We start from the raw sequence: 19,745 nt of genomic DNA on the forward strand, positions 1-19,745 counted from the left end.
GCCCCTCTTTTTATGCAGAGTAGCTGTACTATAGCTGTAGCCTACTGATTTTGGATTTTACACATGTATGTACAGAGATAAGAAGGAACCAGGTCAATAGGTCAAACTTTTGATGAAATAATCAGGAAAATAATCTGCAGATAAATTGATCATGAAAATAATCACTATTGCTTCCCTACATAACAACATGTGTGTGAGATAATACCCATTAAAGTAGATATGGATGTGTGTGTTTCCACCAAGGTCTCAGAGCTAATGTAACCAAACAGCATCCTCTACTGGTCCTAAACCATCTCTACACCATCTCTACACATCTACACTGTGTCTATTTGTACCTGCAAATTTCTTCTAAATTCACCTAAAGTTAGCATTAGATAATGCCTAAACATTAAAATTTTAGAAAACATGTAATACAGAAATATATGTTAAGTAATTAACTGGGGTAGTTTAATGGTGTTATCTGTTGTTTAAAATGTTTTACCCTATTCACCTGTAACGTCTTGCATTTTATAATCCATATCTTTAAAGGCAGTTTTCTTAAAATGAGTTATTCTCAGACTCTGAGACAGAAATCTTCACTTCAGCAGCGCTTCCATACAGTACACCAAACTTTCCTCTTTCATTCCTATCTACATTCTGAAGGTTCTTACAGAGGACTTTGTTCAGATATTATACATTGCCAAAGTTATGTAACTTTTTATACCTAAAAACGTGGCGAAAATGGATTTTTTTATGGCTGTTGACACCATATTCTGATTTATGCAGTGATAAAAGAAGATATCCAAAATCCCCTGTGTTAAAACCATTGACTCTAATATGTCAACAAAATAAAAGAAGAATTTTGAACCTGGCTTTTTACAATGTTCAAATTCTCTTCTGCCAATGTATGCAAATTAGCACATATTTAACAAGATAATGCTTCTTTTCCACAATTAAACATAAAATTTGTGAAAACTTGTAATCCAAAAGATATTTATCTAAATGCAAGTAATCAACTGGGGAAGTTTCATGCTGATATCTGTTGGTTAATTATCTTTTCCTATTTAGAATAAAATACTTTGAAATTTGTAAAAAGCATGCAAGCCATAAAATTTCTGCAAAACTTTTGATTTCACCTTTTGTTATAACGTATAAGAAGTCATCACCCAGGATGTGCCTTGCTTAATATCGTTTCATAGTGTACGTATTGTTTGATAGTATGCCTGATCAAATGTCTCCTATAATTCTGTCTATTTGAAGAAGGAAAAAATGTTTTTATATTACATACATTATATGTGATGATTCATTGTCCCATTCTTGTTTTGTAATGTGAATGTTCTTGACTATAATAATATAAAAAAGGTTATAAATACCCTAACCTACCCTCCAGTCATGTAGATGGCGCTAATGCAATTTAACTTTGATGGTCCTCAACACCAAAGAAGATTGGCGCAAAAGGCGAAGTGTAGTTTGAGCCTTTGAGCTTGCCGTCGCCGCCACAGGACGTCCTCACTGTATGAAGCGCTGCAGTAGTACCCCGTATTTCGCACACTGGATTAAATTTTATTTATTACAGAATTAAAAGAGCAACATTTAAGCTATATTTTTGTTAGTAAGGAGGCGTTTGAAGACAGTTGGGGTAACGTCTGTAATGTTGTGAGAGCAGTAATTAAGCTAACGTTTGTAAGAAACACACAGGCGGCGGCGCCTTGTAGCGTTAGCCCTTTTTCATTTACCTCTCTAATGGTCTGAAGGTTTTCCTCCACAATGATGAACTATTCCGACTACGACTCTGACGGATATTCGTCTAATGAAGATGCAGACTACGTCCCGTCAGGTGAGGAGGACGTTTAAAAGCAGCGCTAAAGTAACGACTGTACAAAGGAAACCTCGCATGGAATGTAATGTTAGGCTAACGTTACTTCTCGTGGGTGTACGTTCATTGCGCCAGTGTTGTCGCTTAGTTAAAGCATTTGTCACATAATATGACTAATATTATGTAAGCATTACACATGAAAAACTAGCTAACATTACATTGTAGAATACTCATTATGGTAACACCTTGCTTGTGCTAGAGACTGTAGAAGTCTGTCAAAAGAACATGTATTGGTGAACAAATGTATCGCTAACGTTACACAGCTCGATGAACACAAAACAATAACTCTGCTGCTAAGTTGATATACAATGGCTTGCATAAGTTTACACACCCATGCTAAAGTTGACTAAAAAGAGGAATAAAAAACTATCTTTTGGAAATTGATCTTAATGCCTTAATTAAAAAAATATTTTCAATTTTCTTTGTGAATGAATAATGTATCGTAAATAAATAAATGTTCTTCCTTAAAATACAGGGGGCATAAGTCAGTACACCCCTATGTTAAATTCCCATAGAGGCAGGCAGATTTTTATTTTTAAAGGCCAGTTATTTGATGGATCCAGGATACTATGCATCCTGATAAAGTTCCCTTGGCCTCACATCATCACATACCCTTCACCATACCTAGAGATTGGCATGGTTTTATTTCCTAATAGCTGGTTTGATTCGCAATGAGAGATGATTTTATGGAAAGTACCCCATGCCACTCTCTAGGTATGGTGAAGGGGATGTGATGATGCAAACCTAATATAATAAAATACAGGGTTCTGTTTCATCCCTGCCTTAAAGCACTGAATATTCCCTTCGCCCATGCGCAGTTTGAGTATACATACCAACAATGTCACGACCCGGGAGAGACTATATCTTCCGGTGTCATCAGGGGATCTGTTCCTACGGAATCTTCTCCCGGGATCACGAGGATTCCGAGTGACAGAGCACTCTGGCGGTCATTTGGGATTCATAGAACTGTAGTTACATTCGTAACTTTCGTTCTATTTCATCCCTGCTGACCGACAGAGGCGGTGCTCAAAGCACTGAATGACTTATACCAGCAGAGTCACGAGGAATCCTGAATACCCACCTCAATGAGGATAATCAGGGGACCCTGAATGGGGGACCACCCCCAGTGGATGGGGAACGATCTATTTGTGTATTCACAGTGACTATGTTTACATGCACACCAATATTCCACAATTATTCCCGAATATGACAATATTCCGAATTTGATTCAGGTCATGTAAACAGCGTTGGATATTTCGAATAAGGCCTTTTTCTGAATTTAGCATTGGGATTAAGACATGTGTGATATGTCGGTATTATTCTGGTTTTAGAAGCCTTCTTTGGACATTTTTTTTTTGACAGTTTACGGCCTCTTGCCTGTTTATGGCTTAAGTCCCAGATATACCAGCTTTTTAAAAATGCATATGCATAGACAAGCGGCGGCGTGAACAGCATTGTTTACATACTTGCCTGCGTACTTTGCGTGTACCCGGAGGATTAAATGTTTATCCACTAGGGGGCAGATCAGAGCCTTATCATCCCGGCCGACACCGGAAGATATTCCTGGGCTGAGTGTAGAACAGCTGCTGACCTGCCTGTCAGATGACATACTGCCCCCACGTTCATGTGCTGAATTGCATCTTGCGGACACCTAGCGTTAAATTCGGACGACGTGTGCAACCTAGGCTCAAAGGAACGCAGGATACGCGTGGCAGCCATCTTACGTGAACGCGTAGTTAAAAGCAAGTATATTTGGGCCTCTACGGTCAGCTCTGTGTGCATTGCTATGGTTACTGTACACAAACCAAGCAGCCGGCAGTTTGCAGGGTGCGGTAGAGATGCATGGCCAAAAGAAAAGAAGGAGAAACACAGCATCAACATCGCACCAACCTTTTTCAGTACAGTGGTTGAAGGAAGGAAATTGAGAGGCTTTGTTCGCAAGGTCTCACGGCTACATGTAAACGGGAATATTAGAGGTTTCATTAGCCATGTTAACAGCTTAGTCGGAATATCGTCTTTTTTGCAATTAGGGCAAACACCGGCATATTATGTGCATGTCAACATAGTCATTGCCACAGCGTCCTGTTGTCCTTCTCTTCAGATGATAACCTCAGCGAGGATGACATCAATGAGTGTGAAAAGGAAGAGCCTCTCCACGAGGGTGATGATGTGCCGCACCCTGACAACGGCAGCAAGAAGAAGAGGAAGAAAAAGGACATCGGTGTGAGGTGAGAATATCATTTGAATTGAAATATTATTATTATTATTATACTTTTATTAGGGCTGTTGAAATGAATCATTGCATCGGTTCACGATGCCGACCTGGAACCCGCATCGATGCATCGACAGACCATAATCAATTATTGCCAAATGATGCAACTTGATTTTCCGGTCGCTGCTTTCTTTGTTTCTGCCTTTTTGTCTGCTCTCTGCTGTGTTCAGACTCCGCTACATTCAGGAAGGGTCTTTTTTTAAGAACAGATACAATGAAAAGGGGAGTTCATATATATCAGACCGCTTGAATTTGTTGATGAAAACCATGTGTAGTAATATATAATAATAATAATATTGAGGAGGTGAAGCATCATGATGCATCGCAATATCAATTTGACTCGCTGACAGGATAATCGTCATTGAATTGAATCATGAGACCAGTGAAGATTCACACCTCCACTATATATAATATATCTTTGGAGCTATCTGCAGGCTCCTGAAACAAGGCTACAAAACAATAGGGTTGGGTATTGTTTGGATTTTTTCCAATACAGGTGCTAAAGCGATAGTTCAAATGGTGCCGGTGCCTAAACCAATACTTTTTAAAAACGTTTTTAAAAATGAAGAAAACAAAACGACAGTATACTGCCTGTAAACGACAAAAACAACCACCAGATGGGAAAAGGGTATTTTACAATGACTTTGAATGCACCATCAGTATCTTAGGCTACCAGTTTCAAGTGAACACACTCCGTGTTGGTTTTCCGGCAGCTGCACACTGTTACTTCCCACGGTTGGAATCCTCCTCAGTGAAATTCAGTCACACTTTACACCGTTTAGCTGTCAGCATTTTAACCGTGTTTAATCCAGCTACTTGCTAACGGTAGGCTAACGTTACCTACTGCCAAGTGTAGTGTTAACTAGCATCACATGTAGCGATGCTTCTGTTGCCTCTAACATCTGTTTCGGAGCATTAGAGAGCAGAGCAGGCATTTCAGTGACACCGAAATGAGGCACCGAAATCCGCTTTGCTACTCGGTCCGGTAGATACCGGTCGTGAAGGCACCGGTGCTGTATTAGCAAAATGGGCTAGACTTGATGCACACATTTTGCTAAATGGCCAATATGGGTTAGATACCAGTCTAACCCAGTAATAAATGAATGAGGCACTTTCATAATATGGGAGGGATCAAATTCTGATTCCACCACTGAAAAGCCTCTCACTATGACTGAAATTGTGCAATAAATGTTAGGTCCAGTCTCCCCATTTTGTTCTGATTAGCAAAACATATTCAACAAACCAAAAAAAAGCTTTACTAAAAAATCAATTCAGCTTAGTATCGCAATATTTTCTGTGGCAATACTGTATCAATACACAGACGCCAAGTATCGATCTGTTATCATATACTGTATGTGTAGGTCAGTTTGTCTGCTTGACAATCTCATTTTGCAGCAATAACATTGAAGTGAGATGAACACACAGAGACATGTATATTTTTAGATGAAACAGATGTTGACAAAGTTTCCTTTTGGGGACATCATTTGAAATTGGGAAAAATATGAAGTTGGAAAAAAGGTAATACATTGCAATATATTGCAGAATATTGCAATATGTTTAACACTCACTCTGGTGATTACCACCCCTAGTCAGCAGGCATGTTCAGTGCCTTTTCCTAAATTCTTGAAAACAATCCCTAGAAAGAGGAAGAAAGGTGTTCTGAAAGTAGACGGGGAAGAGAAGGACGGCGGTGGAGCGGATGAGGCGCAGTCGGCTCAGGACGAGGTGCAACCAAAACTCCCCGGGGGACGGCAGGAGGACGATGAAAGCCAGAAGAAGAAATCCGATGACCTCTGGGCCAGTTTCCTGTCTGACGTTGGATCCAGACCCAAAGACCCCCCACCTGCCTCGCAGTCCAGCGCCACACCAAAGGTAATATGTTCCAAAGGAAGATGGTGCTGTGTTCTAAACAGGGGTGTCAAACATACGGCCCTAGGGCCCCAGAACGGGCTCAATCCAACACGTGATGACTTGGCAAAGTGTGAAATTTGCAGTGAAGTAATTCCAATTTTTCAATATTCCCATTTGTCCACTGGGTGGCGTGCTGTCTTAATAGAGCACAACAGTGAAAGTAGGGCTGGGCAATATATGGATGTAATATCGACATCGATATATGAGGCTAGATATGGTCTTGTATTTTGGATATCGTAACATCATAATATGACACGCTACTGCAAACAAAACAATATTTGACGCATTACATATCAAAACCACGGTATTTTCTGTGTGTGTCTGTCATGCTTGTCTCTCCCTCAGACTGATTCTTTTGTTTTTATCCTCAGGATGATTCCTCAGTATTGAAGGTTGCTCCTTTGAGTTCAGAAACAAAAGCATCAGAACCGGCTAAAGTCACCATCACACAAGTGTTTGACTTCGCTGGAGAAGAAGTTAGGTATGCCTCTGGACCATCACACACATTTGCTGACAGTTTGACTGTAAAAAGATCATTTTTTTGAGTTTTTTTTTTTTTTTTGAAGACAAGGCAACACAAGGGCCACTAAGATGTACTAAATCATTTACTTTGGTAAAAATTAAATCAGAGCTTTCAAGCTCACAGTTAAGGTGAAACCTACCTGAAATATAATGTAGCAGATACATTAGATAGAGTTTTATGGCGAATATGAGTTCCTGACATTGTATAATCTTTCTCTATCCATTCAGTGTAATCATCATATCCCAAAGTGTATAAACCATTTTCACATTGAGCAGTAGGTGGTGCCACACACACACACACACACACACACACACACACACACACACACACACACACACACACACACACACACACACACACACACACACACACACACACACACACACACACAAACATTAAGGTTCTAAAACACAGTCACAATCATCAACAGTAGGGCTGAATGACCGGTTATCTTCATGGTGGATTATTTTCTGGATGAATGGATGAGTTGTTTGGTCTCTAAAATGTCAGAAAAAGATGAAAAATGTGGATCAGTGTTTCCCAAAGTCCATGATGACATCCTCAAATGTCTTGTTTTGTCCACAACTCAAAGATATTCAGTTTACTGTCACAGAGAAGAGAATAAACCAATAATCGATTATCAAAATGCGATTCATTTAATAGTTGGCAATTAATCGATTCATCTTTGCAGCTCTAATCAGCATGTTGCTCATTCTGTCTGCTCATAGGCTGTCATGAACATTTTCAGATTTACAATCAGCCTCCGCAGCATGTTTAAATCAGAATCAGACTGCATTTATTGCCATAGTAAGTCACACTTACGTGGAATTTCCCTTGGTATTCGGTGCATACATAAAAAAACCAACATATTGAACATTAATAAGAATTAATAAATACCGAAACAGAAACAGATGTTTAGCAGAGAAAAAGGAGGCCGAATAGGTTGAGTGCAGAATGTAAAAAGTATATAGTAATGCAATGGGCGGATGTGTAGTCCAGGATGAAGGTTAGTAAATCAGACCTTTACAAGTGACCCTACGACGTAGGCAAGGCAGCTTTATTTGAATAGCACATTTCAGCAACAGGGCAATTGAAAGTGCTTTACATAAAACAATAAAGAGCAGTTAAAAGCAATAGAAAATATAAAAACATATAATATGAGATTAGATGACACTAGTATGGGACAATGTATAAGCTGTTGCTATATACACATAATCCACCCGCAATCCTTGCTGTTCCCAGAACGATTACTTTTTAATTCTCATTATATGCTTCCATAGATTGTCAAACAGTTCCAATTTTCAACAATGTAACTTGATTAACAGTTAAAAATATAAAAACAGATGAAATACGAGAATAAAAGTTACAGTGCAGTATAAGAAATGAACAATTATTTAAAGAAAGGCAGCATCAAAAAGATAGGTCTTCAGCCTTGATTTAAATGAACTGAGAGTTGCGGCGGACCTGCAGTTTTCTGGGAGTTTGTTCCAGATATGTGGAGCATAAAAACAGAACGCTGCTTCCCCCCCTGTTTAGTTCTGACTCTGGGGCGGTAATAATTTGAATTACATGTCATGTGTCGAACAGAACCCGAGGACTTATCACACACAAACGGCCCAGTGTTGCCCATAAAAACTGTCTAATTATTCCTGTGTAGGATGAGCGTACTGTACATCACACAGACAGCCACTGACAGCCTGAGAGGATGCTAGTTATGTGGAGTGAGTAATGTCCCATCCTAAAAGTGTATGTCTGAGTGGTCTTTATTCAGAAAGCAGATATGATCCTGGCTATAATTCATCCAATTGGTTATGCATGCAGCTGTGCCCTCTGTAATTACAGAAAGCATGAGATTAGTGTAACGAGGATGGTGGTAGCCTAAATGCTGCCGCTGGCTCTAATGTATGATGGGAGCATTGTAGACAGTTTTTGACTCAACATTGATTTTTCAATGATGTTGGCAATTGGTTCCAAATAGTAGATAGTATCCAGGCGAGCCAGCTGTTGCCCTCACGTCTTTTCAGTTTTTTGCCCTTGGGACTCGGATATCTTTCTCCTGCCTGGGATGAGACTCACCCTCACTGTGTGCTCTGTGTAATTATGGCTGCATGTAGTTAGCATACATAACAGGGAAAGGCTTTCAGTGCCTCCATGATGGATGCAAGTGGTTGTGGAGTCTGTGCAGCGCTGATGTTTCCCAGAGGATGAGGCGGTTGTTCCTGTTATAGCCTCCATATCTAACCCCATAGTGAGAAAGAGAAAAGTGCACATTAACCAACATTTGAATTAGGGCTGCAAGATATGGAGAAAATCTGCTTTACGTTGTTAAATATTGTGATAGCAATATTACATGCGATAAATAAAGAGATATTAAAGTGTTCTCAGTTCTGCGGCTTTCAGTATTCTGCTAAAATGCCACAAACTGCTTGTTGGATTTGGTTAAAACATGGAAGGAAATCATTTCCAACATTCTTTTATTGAACACAATGAACACTGACTTGAATACAGGCACCACTAAAAAAGTGACAGTTACATTTTGTGCATTTAGTGCAGTTTTCAACTGATATTTCTATTTTTTAACTAACACAAAAAAAGTCTTGTGCGATATGTCGCAGACTTTCACGATGTGTTTATTGCGCCAGTTGATATCGCGATGATGATTAAAAAAAACAATATATTGTGCAGCCCTTATTTGAATGTAAATTTTGTTATTTATTAGGGGTAGGAAAAATAATCGATTCTTAGATGCATCGCGATTCTCTCTAGAACGATTCGATTATCGATTCTGATAAGTTAATAATCGATTTAAAAAAACAACTGTCTCCAGACAAGTACAAATCAGAAAACAGAGTGACTGAAAGAGGATGGGATAATGGACAACAACTTAGCGTTTAGGAAAGAGTGCAGAAAAAAACACAAAAATGGCCAAAAGGAAAAAAAAATGACATTTTGTATACATGATCTAATAAGACATACATAAATAATTAGGCAAAACACATCTAGGCTGTTCATCTACTTTATCACATGACATCTGACCACCTCATGTTTCATGTTCTAAGAAGCCAATTCTCCACCTTTAAACATGACTGAACCTCTGACGTGGAAGATCACTGGGAGAGAAGGGGACTTTCACAAGCATGTTTAAGGCTTCAGCATGGAACGACTACCAAACAAAAACCTCAGGAGACAAAACATTTCATTAAACCTTGTGTGTGACAAATATATGTCCAAATCTAAGCTTTGTCTAGCTGCTTTGTCTAGGAAGTGATTAGCAAACTCAGATTTATATGTATATTTTTAAAAATCACGCATGGAAATGTACATAAAAAAAATTGTTGCATCGATAATCGGTTTAGAATCGAATCGTTGGGCTCTGAATCAGAATCAAATCGTGAGGTGCCAATCGATTCCTACCCCTATTATTTATATATATATATATATATATATATATATATATATATATATATAGACACAGTATATACTAGTTTACTTGGTATAATAAAATGCTGTATCAGTTTCTTCCAGGCCTATTCAAACAGTTTTATGCATCCCTAAGCAGATTTCCTCTCAATGCTCATAATGAGGATGATAAAGGTTAAATGAACCCTTGAGGGAAATCAGCCAAAGAATCTGAAAATATCTGGTGGGCTTCCACTGATAGAGAACAATAGGGATATGCATTTGCATTTAATTTGTCTCCGATTTATGTGCGTATGTATGTAATTTGGAGCATAATAGGATACTAAACAGTGCTGCGGGTGTCTCAGCAGCCACAGCAGTGAGAAGGAAGCACAGGGGCAGTTCAGGTAGGATGAAGGTTAAATAAGAATAAAACATAAAAACAAGAATAACAATAAGGGTAAGCTAAATGCTGAGCTGCTGGCCCTGGGTGTCTGCACCACATCACTAAAATGACTGAGCGAGTGCACTCTATGTATAAAATCATTGTACAGTGAATATGCAAATGAATATATAAGTACAGTCTGTCAACAATGAGTGCAATGTACAACTAACTTTGTTTTATTGGTGATCAAAGTGCAGTACTAAAGTGTGAGCAGTTATCACACATATTAAGCAAACAACACCGTAACTCATTGAAACCAGAGAAATGATGGTGTAAATAAAGCAGACATATCCGTTATATGGATACAATGTAAATTCTGAGTATGTTTACTGGAGAGCCTGTGTCTTGAATGTTTGATGTGTCCGTATGCCGTGTGAGTGGTTAATGGTAGGGCTGCACAATTAATCGCAATTTTATCGATATCGCAAAATGGACTAATGCAATATTTGTTAAATGCAAAAAAATGTGTCAAACCATTCTGAACTAAGTATTGTGATGCTGCAGAGACGTCCCGGCTTACAAATCCTATCCTACAGACTAAATCCTCGCAAAAGTCGCACTATACTCATTTTAGTGTAAATATTTTTCAATGAAAATAAGAATAATGATACAAAAAAGATCATTCCCTCCAATATCGTGAGTCATATCGCAATTGCAATATCGGTCAAAATAATCACAATTGGATATTTTCCTCATATCGAGCAGCCCTAGCTAACGGGTGTCAGATGTCAATAATAATACTAATGGTAATAACACAACCAAACAGTCCCGACCTGGCCACTGTCTAAAGAGGAGATAGCTGGACCGAGTCCCCTTCTGACCCGTTCTCATTTACCAAGAGGTTTCCAGTGTTATGAAAGGCTAGCATCAGCGCCGTCTACTATACCAGGTGTTTGAAAGCGTACGCTGTAGCGGTGTTTCCATACAGAGTTTAGCACGTTGTGTGTCTGTCTCCTCTGTCAGGGTGAAAAAAGTGGTGTCAGCAGACTCCAGAGAAGCTAAGAGTTATCTGAAGAGTCAGAACACCAAACAGGAGGGAAGTGGAGACGAGACGGAGGAGGCCTCATCACCCCGACAACCACCTCCTCCTGGCCCCAGGTACGCACACACCTCTGCACAGAACATTCACACCCCACTCCAACATGTACAAGTTAGGATTTGAATGATGTGTGCAGCTCCAGGGTGCGTGCGTGCGTGCGTGTGTATTCTTTACCTAGCTCTTTTAATATATTTTGTTGCCATGGCATTTGCAGTCATTTGGAGATGTGCATATCTTCCCTCCAAAACCCCAGACAGGAAACAGGAAATCATCTCCCAACAGACAGGAAGTACAGTGTGTCCACAAGCTATTTCCTATTTATCTCAGCCGTGTGTGTGTGTGTGCGCGTGCATGCGTAACAGGAAAGAGCCATCAGCACCACTCCCTCATTAACCTTGTACACACATAAGAGTGTTTTGTTATGGTATGATAAAAGTAAGTCTAATGTAGGTCTGAGGTTCACTTTCTCTCTCTCTCTCTCTCTGTGTGTGTGTGTGTGTGTGTGTGTGTGTGTGTGTGTGTGTGTGTGTGTGTGTGTGTGTGTGTGTGTGTGTGTGTGTGTGTGTGTGTGTGTGTGTGCGTGCGTGCGTGTGCGCACGCGTAACAGGAAAGAGCCATCAGCACCCCTCCCTCATTACCTCATTAACCTTGTACACACAGAACAGAGTTTATAGAATTCTCCAGTTAGAGATGGAGAACCAAGAGTTTTGACTGATATTGTGAATCCAGTTTGGAATTTTGGCCTTTGGTTGAGCTTCACTGCGTGAGCGAACCAAGCATCAACACGCTGCAATTTAAATGCATCGCTATGAGCCTTTCATGGCTGTGTGTGTAATTGTGGAACACCGAAATGGCCGGTGTCTAAATGGTTCACAGTAATTAACAGCGTCTGTGTCCAGTCGCGCGGCAGTAAATGAAACGCTCAGCGCACTGTGGTCTCCAGTGGAACGTCATTATGCTTTCACAAAATGATTAATAGCTTTTTCTAGACACTCTTCATACTGTATAAAGCACTTACTAACTCATGTATACCACAGAATGTAAACCATAATGAGAGCAGTGATGGGAGAGACCAGCCGTGATACGAGAAGCAAATTGTGATCATAGGCAAGCTGAAAAACAAAAGTAGACCATTCTAAACATTCTAACTCTTCTGAATCTATTTTTTTGTATATATACTGTGTATATATGTTTTAATGGAAGGCACTAAAGTGCTAAACATACCTGTTCCTTATTGTTGTGACATTTAAACCTCATCTCATTAAATCCATCCAGTATGTGCAGGCCCACCAAATCAGGAAGAATCCTACCAATAAGAGGAAGGTTTGTGTACCCACGCATAGGGGTGTAACGGTACGTGTATTCGTACCGGACCGTTTCGGTACAGGGCTTTCGGTACGGTGCGCATGTGCACCGAATGCAATTTTTTGTGTGCAGAACATAGGTCAATTTTCGTGTTTCCACACGAACATATTAAGTGGCGGAAGTCTCCGCATTCAGCGCAAATCCCGCCCTGCAGCTGATTCTAAAGTTTTCATTGGTCATGTCAATATGTCAATCACTGTACAGATTGCCTACACCAAACACTGATCTCTAAACCTACCCACCGTCACTGTAACCTAAACCAATGAAATCGACTGCAGGGCGGGATTTCCGCTGAAGTGGTTTGGGGAAAAAAATAATAATCACACACCGCGTGCTGTACAACAACATACACGGCACGCTTTAGCCCAGCATCTCGTAGCTAGCGTCATGGCCAATGCAGACAAGCCCATAGACAGTATGGACAAGCCGGAGCTTGAAGATCCACCCATATCATTAAGGTCTCCTGTTTGGGAACACTTCGGTTTCCCAGTGAACTATGTCAACGGACAAAGACTAGTCGATAAGATGAAAGCAGTGTGCCGACGTTGCCCAGGAATGATCGGGTATGTTTCTGGCAACACTTCAAACTTGTTAACGCACTTGAAAAGGCATCACGCGAGTGTGAACATCACTACTACAAGGAAAAAAACGACCGTAATTCAAACACAGCTCCCGTTGGCATTTAAACAGACCTTTGCTGGTAATTCCGATCGGGCCAACGCAATAACGAAATTAATTGGTGTTTTTATAGGAGCTGATCTACGACCATACTCGGTTGTTGACAAGCTGGGATTGGTAATGCTGCACTGTAATCCATAGTTATTTATTTATATTTTTCATTATATTTTATTATGTGATATTGGTTTGAGACTGAGAGTATTTTATTTAGTGGAGAACTTTGCAGCAGTATTTTATTTCTTATTCTTTTTTTATTTTATATATATATTATTTATTATATTTTATTAAAAAGTGTTTAAAAAAGTGTAAACAAATTGTTAAAAAAAAGTTTATAGTAATAAACAACCTGCAGTTTAATGTTTGCATTTCTTTCCCTTACTGTACCGAAAATGAACCGAACCGTGACTTTAAAACCGAGGTACGTACCGAACCGTGATTTTTGCGTACCGTTACACCCCTACCCACGCAGGTGCACATACATTTCAAGAATATGGATTTGCTGTGGTCACCCGTTATGTCACACGTGCACAACAAATTTAAACTAGTGCTCTTCCACATGTCAGTAATTTGCCGTGGCTGATGCAGCTAGTTCTGGATGTCTCAAAACAAAAATATGCTTTATACCAGCGCTTCTCAAACTCCGGACCAAGGACCACATCCGGACCGAACTACAAGTAAATCCGGACCCAGTACATACCTCATGTTATGAAAAATGTCTATTGATCAATTCATTGTTAGTGATCTTGAATATACGTGGGAAAAAATCGACAACGAAACCCCCAACAAAAATGTTAAAAAAAGTTGATAAAAAACGTCGGAAAAAAGTAAACGGTACAAAATACCGGTACCCATATTGGTCCAAAAGTTGAGCAGGAAAACAGAGAACTCAACTTGAATGCATGTTGTTTAAACGTTAAAAGTGAGTTGATTAAATGTTGTTTTGTTACTGCCAATCATTTGGACCTCTGACCTGGAATAAAAATCAGATCACCTTTGAGTGAAACGTTTGAGAACGCCTGCTCTATACAGTATATATGTAACTGAAGTATCTGCCTCAACTTATAAGAGAACACCAAGAACACACACTGGGACTTCAGACTTTCTTAATAAAACTATAGACCCAATCACAGTGTTTGTTTCCAGTAACTTCTGGTAGAAACCTCCTGCGTCCTGTACGTACACTTTAACGCTGCTGAGCAAACAGGACGAGGAACAACTGGATCTACTCTCATCTCCTTCATCTAAAATGCATGTTTGATGCTTTCATATGTCAACACTTTGACTAGCGTTAGCTTGGAGAGCTAATTTACTAGAGCCCAACTGATATTTCAGCGGGCCGATATTTCGGCAGGCCGATATTATCGGCCGATATTAGGCATTTTCCAAACTACCGGTATCGGCATTTATAATGGCCGATAAATGAATACTTAAAAAATAAAATAAAAATGGACGAAACACCCTTCAACCATGTTCTGAGTGTTGGCGTTGCATAGTTTGTCCACCAGACGGCGCTCTACAACCTCCCTGTTGGCAACACTGAGTTTTTTTTGTTATTGTGTTTTTGTTCAAAGGACTTTAAGTTTCATATAAGTTTGTATTTTTATACATTTTATTTATCAGAACTTTAATATATTTTTGATGCTCTCTAAAATAAACTTGTTTGTTTTATTGTCACAACAGAACACTGTGACAATAAAACAAACAAGTTTATTTTTAAACTGTATTATCATATTATTTAAGTGAGGACTAAATAACTACAAATAACTAATGTTAGGGAAATCTGTTTGTTTTGTCACGCGTTTCTGGATTATTATTTTTTTAAATATATATTGGCCGATATATCGGAATATCACCAAATATTTGTATCGATATCGGCCTTAAAAATCCTTTATCGGTCGGGCTCTATAATTTACCTGTTGGGCAGCAGACTAAAGAAACTGACACCAACCAAACTATCAGTCAGTCCAACTGACCGGCGGTGACATGTTGCTGTTTCTAACGCTAGATTTGGTTCATCAAAGACGCTAGCAAAGCTACACAGGACAGAAGATAAGACAGCAGAGACCACAGATAGGTGGGACCTCTGTGTTAACCTGATATCTTTAAACGTTACAGTTAGGGCTGAAAATGACAACAGAAAGAAACAAGTTTGCCGATTTCAAATATCTCCTCGATTCAAACCAGCGGCCAGTTGTCTACCTGGAAGTGATTTTTGTGTTATCGCGATGTCACTGTGATTCGGCCTGTAGTGTAGTCTCAGTGGAGTGGCTTTGAGTTAAAGCTTTAGTGCGTAACTTTTTGATATAAATGAACGTCAGCTACATTCAAGCCATTGCCAAATGAGTTGCTACAAAGCTAATTAAGACTATCAGCTCCACACAACTCTCTCTGGATTTCTCAGTATGGCTATGTTCAGAAGATTGTGTCATCTGGCGACTATCACGCGCAGAAAATCGAGCAAAGATAATGACCTCTTCTGAAGAGTCCATCATGTTTTTTTTAATCCTCCGTGTCTCCTTGGCTACTAGTAACTGTGTGGAGGAGGGGTGGGGGCGGTGCGCGATCACGGAAGGCTTGTGTCATGTGGACACGCCGACAGTGTTGTTGTCATTACTTAGAATTCCTCATGGGGGAGACAGAAACTACGCACTATAGCTTTAAGCTCATACATTTTCATCAACTCCTTTCTTTTTAGCTGAACTTGCTGTCTCTGCCTGCTGCATACAGTCACAAGGCTGCAGGACTACGTTGTTTGTTCTAATAGCTGATACTAAAATACTCTCTTTCGTAGACAGAGTGTAACTCCACGTTTTTCTTACTTGATGAATACATTTGTCACAGCTGGTCTTAGTGATGTGCTGCTGTTTGTCCTGTGCGCTTTGGAACATTTCCTACTTTGTTCATCTGATATTTAGATTGTACAGACTTAGAACAGAAACAGGAGCAACATCCTTCACCACAAAGGTTGTGCTGCCATGTGTAGCAGAAGCGTGCTTCGGCTATGATACTGTGTCACCTAAGGTCTCCCATTTTGTGTCTGCAGCACCAAGCGGCCGGCAGGCGTGTCGGGCATCCTGGGTCGCATCGGGGCGAAGAAACAGAAGATGAGCACACTGGAGAAGTCTAAGATGGACTGGGATGCCTTTAAATCAGAGGAGGGCATCACTGAGGAGCTGGCCATCCACAACAGAGGCAGAGAGGGGTAAGTGACAGTCAGACTACTGGGGCAGGGCCAGTTTGCTGCCTGACATATAATAAATATTTCACCTGTTTCCAACTGAAACACATTGTTGGGGTAAAAACTCTACATTAACCCCAGCTGGAGATCAGTTGAAGATTTAAGTGTGATTTATGGTCCTGCGGAGGCTCCACGTAGAGCTTTCGCCATAGCCTACATAAGTGGCCTGAAGTTTGTACTTGTGCGTTGGTGTGTGCATCGAGCCGGCATGTGTGGTGAGTGTGTGGTAGAGCGAGGGAGAAGTGAGAGAGTGATGGTGATTATCTTCAGAGTGAGTAGTGACTCTAGAGTCATAGTGAGAGAAACAAAGTGTCTCCCCTGTTCTCTCTGACCACGGTGGGAAATCTGGAGCAGGAGAAGTTAACCCTCTCCTTGATTTCATGTTTATGGAGAAGGAGAACCAGGAAATGAGTCGGAGGAAATGCAACGCTACCAAGACACGACGTGCGTCGAGACATGTAGTTAGATTTTTCGAGAGGTGCACGTTAGGCTACGGCGTAGGGTCTGGCGTAGGGTCTTGCGTAGGGACCTACGTACATAGCCATGGCGTAGATTTTATTTTTAAGTATAAATCACGCTTTAGTGTTGTTGGATTTAAATGTCAATTCAATCCGCACAATCAGTGTTCTCAGTGTTTTACAGGAAAACGTGCAGTTAAAAAAAAAAGAGTGAATGTGTTGGGAATGGGTCCAAAATTAACTTTTTTGTCCACCAGCCAAATGGTTAGTGAATGTTCAAATTGTACCAGCCACTCAATAGATTAACTCAATTAGATGAGAACTGACCAACCCTGAACTCTGCCTGCCATATACTGTATATATTATAGTAGTAATAATTATTTAGAAATGTGTTTTGCTAATTGACAGTAATCAATCAAACGGCATCATATCCATCAAACATGATAGAAATAACAAGAAACTGCAGTGCAGAAATGCCAAAGATGTGTTTTGAAACGTTTTTGAGTTCAGTCTGTTGAAAGAAATAAAGGTCTGGAGAGGCTTCCTGCAGCTCCTTTCACATCGAGAAAAGCAAAAGAGTTTTACATCCCACAGCTCACTGTGTCTCTAATCTTCTTCAGTACTTGAATGGCGTGACTATATGCCGTCAGAGCGATGAATGCTGATAATGTGAAGATCCCATATCATCTTAGATGTAATCATTGTAATGTCTAGCATGTAATATCTAATAATTGTAATGGCTACAGTGTCGGTCTGGTCACACCAGAAACTGGCATGTAAAAATGAAATGTGCATCCAGTGAGTACTTACAGGGCTGGATGGCAGGCTACTGTAGCTGATGGGCTAACCGCAAACATGCTAGCGCTGGCCAGCCACAATAGCCTGGCAGGCTAGCTGGCCTGCTAACTGCCAGTTAGCAGCATTCGCCTGTGCAACAGCAAAATATGCAGCTTGTGTACGAGCTGGAGACGGGAGAACCGACAGCTGTTTTCTCTGTTTGTCTCTTTAATTATAAAGGAGTAGCTGGAAAACAGTGTTCCATAGGAGGAATCATGCTATAGTCACAAAACCACACACACATGCACGCACACACACACACACACACACACACACACACACACACACACACACACTCTGTCTCTGTAGGAAAAGTTTTGTGACTGCTTCCTATGCTGAAGTGGAAAGAGGTCTTAATTGTATATTCAGTGTGTGTTTGTTATGTTATGATAAAAGTAGGTCTAATGTTCTCTTTGTGTGTGTGTGTGTGTGTGTGTGTGTGTGTGTGTGTGTGTGTGTGTGTGTGTGTGTGTGTGTGTAGGTATGTGGAGCGGAAGAACTTCTTGGAGCGTGTCGACCACCGCCAGTTTGAGTTAGAAAAAGCAGTGCGACAGAGCAACGTGAAACAATGACACAGACTGTCGGCACACACACACACACACACACACACACACACACACACACACACACAGAGTGGAACAGATGTTTAGACTCCTGTATCTCTCTCCCTCTCCCTCTCTAATGACAGAGTGCTGAGGCTCCCGTCTATTCCAGGATGGGGTATTAATAGGCTGAGTTTGTGGTGCGATGGGGTGTTGAGTGTTCCTGTACTTCCATCCTTGTGAGAACCAATTAGAGTTTCAAACCTCCACACTAAGGGCATTTTTGGGGAAGTGAGGTCACTCTTGCCTGTCCTACTTCCTGACAGACTGGTTGATTTAGGAGCAGGACTTAGTTTCAGGTTTAAAGAATAATTCCGGTTTGTACACACTAACTTGTCTTATTTTTGTAGTTTTGTCCATTGTTTCTATCCGGTTTTTATAACATCATACTCACCAAGGTACAGCAACTGCTGAGATCTGGGACCACAGTGACGGGTCAAAAACAACACAAGCAGCCAGATGATGTACTTAAATGAAAGCCAGGTTGAAGTAAACCAGAGTTATACTTCAGTGATTAGGACCTGGTTAGGGTTGAGGTTAGTTAGGGCGGTGAGCCGAGTGACTGCTATTGAAGTATGTTTTTAGTACTGTCAATTTTCCTTTGAAGGTTCACTTCTAGGCCCTGTTTGCACCTGGCGTTGACGTGATCTGTATCTGGATACCTTAAGGCTAATTCAGACCCAGTCAAGTGGCCCTGGCTCAAACTCAAGCCAGCCCAGTGGTGTAGTCTAATGTATTGTAGTGGGTATACTGTGCTGTATATGGGCCAGAATCTCCCTTTGGTGGAGGGGGTCCATATCACAGTGGGGGGTCTGGGTGTCCTCCCCCAGGGAAGTTTTGAGCATCAATGACTTAATTTCCTATATTCGGATACACAATTTTGCACCAATTTATCCTATATGAAGAAGAAAAAAACAGCAAGTAAACTAGTCAAGTCTGGTGGCAGAGTTTTTTGAGCACGTGTATGGTGGAGCAGGCTAGAGAGTGACTGAAGAGAGCGAGCAGCGTTAGAACAAAGCTGAGAATCAGAGAACTAAAACGTTGTTTTCTCCGTTTCATCTCTACTAGAAATGCAGCTGCAGCAAGTATCTCGCTATCACTATCCTTATTCATATTTTAAGAC

The 19,745-nt window shown here is 40.5% G+C and overlaps 1 protein-coding gene across 1 annotated transcript; it reads left to right on the forward strand.

Annotated features, from left to right (window-relative positions):
• Nucleotides 1-1,446: 1,446 nt before the first annotated feature.
• On the forward strand, nucleotides 1,447-18,647 carry cfdp1 (craniofacial development protein 1). Its single transcript, XM_031285527.2, has 7 exons — nucleotides 1,447-1,816; nucleotides 3,957-4,083; nucleotides 5,768-5,999; nucleotides 6,410-6,519; nucleotides 11,369-11,503; nucleotides 16,531-16,689; nucleotides 18,502-18,647. The coding sequence occupies exons 1-7, from the start codon at nucleotides 1,747-1,749 to the stop codon at nucleotides 18,590-18,592; spliced, it is 924 nt and encodes a 307-aa protein (XP_031141387.2). The 5' UTR covers nucleotides 1,447-1,746; the 3' UTR covers nucleotides 18,593-18,647.
• The last annotated feature ends 1,098 nt before the right edge of the window (nucleotides 18,648-19,745 follow it).

Source organism: Sander lucioperca, chromosome 7, assembly GCF_008315115.2.
Source record: "Sander lucioperca isolate FBNREF2018 chromosome 7, SLUC_FBN_1.2, whole genome shotgun sequence".
Taxonomy (NCBI): Eukaryota; Metazoa; Chordata; class Actinopteri; order Perciformes; family Percidae; genus Sander; species Sander lucioperca.

Bases quoted from the DNA above. Each gene is read 5' to 3' on its own strand.
- cfdp1 (XM_031285527.2), top strand. From the start codon at position 1,747: ATGATGAACTATTCCGACTACGACTCTGACGGATATTCGTCTAATGAA. The intron at 4,084-5,767 runs GTGAGAATATCA...AACAATCCCTAG, and splicing joins AAAAAGGACATCGGTGTGAG to AAAGAGGAAGAAAGGTGTTC. The intron at 6,520-11,368 runs GTATGCCTCTGG...CTCCTCTGTCAG, and splicing joins TTCGCTGGAGAAGAAGTTAG to GGTGAAAAAAGTGGTGTCAG.